The sequence below is a fragment of the Martes martes genome (genome assembly GCF_963455335.1).
Source record: "Martes martes genome assembly, chromosome: 1".
Classification (NCBI taxonomy): domain Eukaryota; kingdom Metazoa; phylum Chordata; class Mammalia; order Carnivora; family Mustelidae; genus Martes; species Martes martes.
Window position 1 is genome coordinate 108,347,850 of NC_137888.1, and position 7,297 is coordinate 108,355,146.

The window sequence follows — 7,297 nt, forward strand, 5'->3', positions numbered from 1 at the left end:
GGGTGAATAGGAGAGTTTCTGTTTCCTATTCCAGACAATAATAAACACAAGGTCATCTCACACTGAACCATGAGTCAAATTGCCCAAGTCACAGCTATGCCTAAGAAAATGGGCACAGCAAATACATTTCCCCTATGGGGCAGTCTCATGGACTGGGAAAAGGAGAAGGTGCTAGAAGACAGGTACTGTCTGCCTCCACTACTCATGCTTCCCCCTTGGTCATCACTTCCTCTGGATGGAGACACATAGCTCCACTGTACCTGAAAGATTCCAGATCTGCCTAATATGTCCCTTTCTTCACCATCCCCAGGAACAGGAGAGCCATAGAATCGGCTGCAATGGTACTTTCATTCAGGATGGCAGAGGAGTATCTCCTGCATTGTGTAATTAGTGGTAATTAGCTGTAGTTCACACATTCCTTTAAAACACAGGAATATATTCTCCCAGACACCGCCCATACCCCCCCCCACACACACACAGTGAAAGCAAGAGAGATTGAGTGCCATCATCTTGTAGCGAATTTCAATAGGGTCTTCCTTCCCAGGAGATAAGTTTAGACAAGACTGGGACCCACAAATCCTAATCCACTGACAGCCAGAAACACAGAGATTACAGATTTATTTGTGTATCTCTAACACACCGCATCCCTACCTGTCCCAGTCCCCAGAAGGCTCCATGATACACCCTTTAAACCTGTGCCCCCCTCTGATTTTTATGAATTCACATACATTGAAGTGAGACTTTCAAGCGCTAGACTAGTGCTATCCTGTAGAAATTTCTGTGATGTTGTTCTATGTCTGCATAGTCCAATATGGCAGCCTCTCGCCACACATGGCTACTGAGCACACGATATGTGGCTGGTGCAACTGAGGAAGTGAATTTGTAATTTTTATTTCATTTTAATTAATTGAAATGTAGGTAGTCTCATAAAACTAGTGACTACCAAAGTGGACAGTGCAGCTCTAGCACCAAAGTCAAAATCTGAAACTTTCAGAATGGTGGGAGCAGACTCTCCAAAAGAGGGACCAAATCAAGATGCACTGAGTATTGATGTATGGGAGGGATCACTGCTCCTCCAAGGGGAATAGTGGCAGGTCACAGGCTGAACATGAACCTGAGATGAGGCCAGGGCACGACAGGACCTACTAGGGTCCCAATGGGGTGTGGGAGATGGAAATGGAGCAAAAGGTGGGGTAGAGACGGGGGCGGAGGAAGTGGAGGGAGAAGAGACCTCCCCGTGGGTTTACTACTACTTCCAAGCCTAAATCCTCCTTAGACCCCCCTCTGTAAATTTTAATGGAAGGACCATTATATATCCCCGAGAGCAAACCTCCCATTTTGCAGAGGAATAAACTGAGGCCTAGAGAGAGCTGTCCAGAGCATATGTTGACTCTGCAGAAGAATCACAACCAGAACGGTTTCCCCCACTCCCAGCCCACATGCGCGGCTCCACTAAAGGAAGGAAGAGCCGCGGAAGGAGAACTGCAGATAGACAATGAGCAGGCAAAGGGAGGCCCCGATGAGGCACCAGCGAAGAGAGAAGAAGTTAAAGCCCGAACCCTCCTGGGTGCTTGGCTTGGAGGCCCCTGAGAAGGTGTAGGTGGTCGCCTCCTCCTCCAGCAGCTTCTCGCTGGGCTTCCAGTGCACGATGCCCTCCTGGCAGGCCTCGCAGAACTCGCTGCGGTGCGGGCCCGCGTCGGGGCGGCTGGCCACGTGGATGCGATACTGGCCGCCATCTTCATCATAGCACTGCTCGCGCAGGCTGGTGATGAGGTTGTCCACCAGGCCCTCGATGTTCTCCTCCAGCATGCTCGACTCGTCCAGCCGCGCGGTTCCGCACTGGTGGCACAGCTGCTTGAAGACGCGCATGCGCACCGAGCCCGCCCGCTGGGCGCGGTCCAGGTACATGTGGAAGAGGATGACCACGTGGGCCGACTGCCAGGTGTGCCAGCACCAGGAGCAGTGGAACCTGCGGGGAGGGGAGGGAAGGATGGAGAGGGTCCGCCTCCCTCCCAGCAACAGCCAGCCCAGGAGGAGCCCAGAAGGAATGGGTCCTGTGTGCCTGTGCCTAGAGGTAAAGGCTGTTTGTTGGCTGTCCCTTGGGTTCCTTAGCGCTCCACACGCTCTGCCTCCTCCCAGTGAGCTCCCCTGGGACTCGAGCAGTGTCCTCAGGAGCCTGGCACTGGAGCCACCTGGCTTCTAGCAGTCTCTGCAGCCTGCCCCCTGCACACCTTCCTGTGGCCTCAGCTCCCCCTAAACCTAATGAACTCAGGACATGCACCTGTACCTGCATAGGGCTCACCCTCCAAATCTGAGCCTTATTTTTCATCTGTGAATTGCAGGATGATGGTGTCCAATAAGGCTCCTTTCACTCAGACCTCCCCTGCCTCTACCTGTCTCACTCATGCATCCTTCCTGCTCTGGGGAGGAAAGGAGATGCCTCGAACGACTTGAGCATGGACCACCAAGGATAATTCAGAGAGTAACCTCCAAGAATCCACCAGATGGACTGGTGAAAGGGTGATGGACCGGTGGATGGGTGATGGACCAACAGGGGGAGGACTACAAAGTTTGGTCCCTGTGCCTTCACAAAGAACACCCTCTGACCCCTTGACAAGTCATCCCTAGACCCCACCCTAGCCTTGCCATAGAGACTGGAAAAATGGATGCTAGTCTTCGGCCTCCTCCACACACATGCACAGGTGCACACTTACATACACACAGGCCACACTTGAGACAAAGTGGGACCCCTTGAGTCCCAGCCTTACGCATAGTGGGAGGAAGTGGTCTGGGACTCATAGCCAAGCCCCACTCCGTCAAGTGTCCCTTGCACACCTTCAGTGATGGAACACTCCTTACCTCCAGGGCAGTCCCTTCCTTCCTGAGAGAAACCTCCTCCAGAACCTGTTAGAACTGCTATACAGACGAGGGTCTACTGGGTCTGCCCTCACTGCTGACTCTCTCTGGGTCCCCTGTACAAGGGCCCAAAGGACTTCTGATGAGGAACTCAAGTCAGTGCAACAGACACTACTTAGCACCTATGTTATGCCAACCACCACACAGTCCAGGCTGTGGGGTAGAGATGAAGCCAAACCTGACCCTGAGGCCTGGATCCCACGGACAACATAAGCACAGAACACTATCCAGCATAGCCCAAGGCCAGGCTGGCCAGCGGAAAAGCTTGATTGGTCCCCACTCATGCTGGGCCGGAGCTGTGGGGCACCAGGATTAAGCTTACAAGGGGACTTACAAGGAGAGTGAGCCTGTGCATAGAGTAACACAAGAGCTGCAGTTCTGAAGGCTTGCCTGAGGCCAACTGGGAGCCACAGGTCACCAGACAGGAGCAGGACCAGCGGAGACTTGAGGCAAGGAGCAGCCACAAGCTCCTGGAGCTCAGCCCCTCATCACCCAGGCCCCTGGGCTCCTGGGCCCAAGTTCCCAGCCCTTTGCAACAGCCAGCTCAGGAACTTCGTGTGTTCTGTCTCCTTCTTCTACAGCTTTTTAATCAAACCAATGCAGAGTTGCTTCCTCTCCCTCAAGCTAGATCTCAGATCTTCAATTTCAAAACAGCAGATCTAGTGCAAGGGGACCTGGACCTTAAAGAGCATCTAGTCAAACCCATTTTATTGGGATGAAACAGAAACAGAGAGAAAGAGAGCTATCCATGTACACACAGCCAGCCAGAGACAAAGCCAGGACTCAGTGTATAACAGGTGCACAATAATGTTTCCGGAATTGATGCAAATTGAAATAAACCAACCAACCTCTGCCTCTCTGTCTTTTGTCCCAAAGACAAGTTCATTCTGATATTTATAGGTCTTAGAACAAGAGTACAAACAGAAGCTCCCCACCCACAGCCTGCCCCTTACTGCAAACCCCAGCAGCATGCCTCACCATAAAAACCTGCATGAATAACCCACTCTTTGTGTCCAAGTTCTGCATATCCACATCCCCAAAATATAGCCACCTGTTGGCCTCCCTAGGGGCCTAGGGTTACCATCTGTCTTTGAATCAGTGGACTTGGGAAAGACCCTGCATAGGCCCTGAAGGTGAGTTTGAAGCAGCTTGGGCAGGGAATTCGTGGTTCTGATCCCAAATCACAGTCTAGAAGAAGGAGAGGCATGTGGGCTTCAGATGGATATGTCCCCTTACCTCAAGGACTCCTTGCACTATGGAAAGCATGAGATTCATATGAGGTATAGGACACTGGACTTTAAGGACCTAAGGAAAATTGTGTCCCAAGCTAAGTCTTTTTGTTGCAGACACATAGAAAATAGAGCTGGAATGGTTTTAACTGATCACCTAAGGCCAACTTTCTGGTTTTGTAAATGTGAAAACTGAGGGAAAGGGAAAGGGACTTTTTGCCAGTTCATAGACTTAGTTAGCCATAAAGGCAGTTTCCGGAACATAGTAGGTGGGCAATAAATGTTTTTGTATTCAGATCAAATTAGACTAAGTTGACTAAACAGACTTAGGACCAGGCCCCAACCCTAAGCTAAAGGTTTTCTCAGCAGACCTCATGGCCTCTTCCCCTCAGTCCCCATTATTCTTTAAGAGATTATGAAAATGTGAAAACACCTAAAATGTCAGAGATTGTAAGGACATTTTAGCTCTTTGTTTAGTAGAAAACCAAGACCCAGAGACAGAACACAACTTGCCAAGGTCACCCAGGGAGTCAGTGGTACAGCTGGGATTAGAACCCAGGCCCCTTTGACCTGCTTGGAAGTTCCTTCTCTGCCCTCTAACCAGAGCTGACACCAGGACCAGGCTCCATGGATCTCTCTGCCTCCCCTTGGAAGATGCCCCCAAGGCTGCCTGCAGGCCCCTCCCACCTGGGCTGCTCACCTGCCTGAGGCATGCTGCTCCAGGTACTGCTTCCAGCCCGGGGCCAGCTCGTTGGGCTTGAGGTTGGGATCTATGATGAGTTCCCAGCTATCAGCTGGCTTGGCCACCTCCATCTTCTCATAGAAGACTTTCTTCCACTCACAAGTGGTCAGGCTGGTAGACATGGTCCTGGTGGTAGGGAGGGAAACTTGAATTCAGCCTGAGTGAGCACACAGAAAGAGCCCAGATCGATGCAGAGCAGTTCAGTGTCTGTGGTCTGAAAATCCTCATCAACAGGACTAGGAGGAAACAGGACCCAGCACTATCCTCTGTCACCCTGGCACCTGTTTCCATGGTAGCTGGGCTGGGAGCCAAGAGCCAGGCCTGGGGAGGAGGGAAGTCCCAGGAGAGAGTTCTAGGGACCAGAGCTGGGCTGGGAAGGCAGGGTTGGGTGGAAGGGGCAGGCTGGGAGGCTCAGACCCAGATCACAGCCACCCAGGCATTCAGGGGTCTCTCCCTCCTGCTTCCCCTACTGTTTCACCCCACTGCCCTTCCAAGTATCCTGCGCATTGTGTGCTATAGTGACTATGACACCCTAGGGCGCCAAAGAGAAGCAAGGGCTGAGGAAATGCAGAGCCTGCAGCTCACACGCCTCCTGACATGTGGGGACCATCGTTCACTATTTACAATTCATCAATTGCTTGACCTGTGTGCTGGCCAAAGTGGGAATTAACCCCCCCTCCTTTCAGATCCGGAAACTGAGGTTTACATGACTCTACGAGCCTTATCCAAGGCTCAGATCCAGGCCTTCCAAAACCAAACTCATTTGTTCATTTATCAGAGTACTACTGAGCTCTTAACACGTAGGGATTGAGATAGGAGGAAGATGCCCTTCCCTCAGAAAGATCTCAAGCAAGTTGTGAGATAGAATGCAATCTGACATGCTGTAAAAAGCACAGTGATAACATTTCAGATTCCTAGAGTCTTAGAATTGTTAGAGCTTGCATTTGGTTTCTGGTCCCAGGCCATACAGAAGAAGTTGCTGGAAGAGCAAGTTTGTTCTGTGCTGCAGGCTTCTGCTATCTCAGCTACTGCTGAGAGAGGCCAGGCAATGGAGCACCCACAGTTCCCTAATGCTTGATTTAAATACTTTAGAGACTAGGAGGGAACCTGACTCCAGATTTGCATAATCCACTTGAAGGCACAGACAGCAGAGGGAGGCAGCCAGGGCAGGGAAATAACCAGGTGGTTTGGCACTTAGTCCAGGCTCTGAGCAAATCTGCTTGGCCTCAGAACCCAGTAGTTTCCCTCAGCAGATTTCCATCTTCCCACCTGCACAGGGAAGGCTGGCTAGAGAGTATCTAGGGTCTCTTCCAGCCATAATCTGCCCTGATTCTTTAACCTGGAAACCAGATCCCTAGAAAGATGGAGGCACACAGAGGAACAACATGCAGCATGGAAGAGGTTGGTTGGAGCTGGAAGAGACTTTTCAGTGTTGAGTTCCAGTCTTGGCATTTGTCTCCAAGTGATTTTTGCATGGGGTGAGGTCGAGGACAACACCACTGCATCATCTCTTAGAATGGGGAAATGTTCTCCACTAGCTTTATGGTGAGGATGTCAGAAAGAACAAAACTGTGCCTTAGAGCCCTTGACCAAGAGCTCTAGAAGAGACGTTTTCTAAAAATATGGTTTCTTCATTGACTTCTTTATCTCTTGCCGTTGAATGAAGACACCTGAGGTTTAGAAATGGGAAATTAACTTGGCTTCAGGACTGGACTGCTCATACCTCCCTGGGGTCAGCTACCAGCTCAGGTGAGATGGGGGACTTGTGGGTTCCCAGGAACTGAATGACTTGAGGAGCTTATGGTCAAGGCTGGAGCCACATCCAGAATGAATCTGAAAACAAATGACAAAGAAGGAAAACCAAAAAGATAGAGGGTGAAAATTGTCAGGGTTTATCTGTTTGTTTTTACCCAAATGATGCAATCCCCTTAGGTGTGTAATTTACATCAGGTGTAATTTAGAGTGGGAGCCCTCTAAGCAGAGACCAATATAATTCATCTTTCTGTGCAATAGCCCTGTTTCCTTTCAAGAAAAAAATGTGCTTATGATCCAACCCAATGAGCAGACTACCTCAGTTTTCTGTGATGGCACTGAGTTGCACCAGAAGCCACAAATTAAGAGCTCACTAATGTAAGAATGTGTGCAGCTGTGGCCACATCACATACTGGCCATTTCATTATACATCGCTGCTGTCTGTTTAATCTAGATAGTATTTTTTAATAAAGGAAATTTTATTCATTTATAAAATAAATTACTCTGCACCTGTATTGTGCACACAAAATCGGCAAAAAGGAGAAGGATAAAATATCTAGTCTCGTCTCCAATTTGGAATATGGGTTGATAAATACTAATAAATACTTTTGTAAAATGTTCATTACTCAAATGTTACGTACTCAAATAATACAAGGGA

At 49.8% G+C, this 7,297-nt stretch overlaps 1 protein-coding gene across 1 annotated transcript; it reads right to left on the reverse strand.

Annotated features, from left to right (window-relative positions):
* Positions 1-1,452: 1,452 nt before the first annotated feature.
* On the reverse strand, positions 1,453-5,009 carry RTP2 (receptor transporter protein 2; the record flags this gene model as incomplete). The annotated part of the gene is made up of 2 exons (XM_080825296.1): positions 1,453-1,969; positions 4,846-5,009. The coding sequence occupies 2 exons, from the start codon at positions 5,007-5,009 to the stop codon at positions 1,453-1,455; spliced, it is 681 nt and encodes a 226-aa protein (XP_080681422.1).
* Between the last annotated feature and the right edge of the window lie 2,288 nt (positions 5,010-7,297).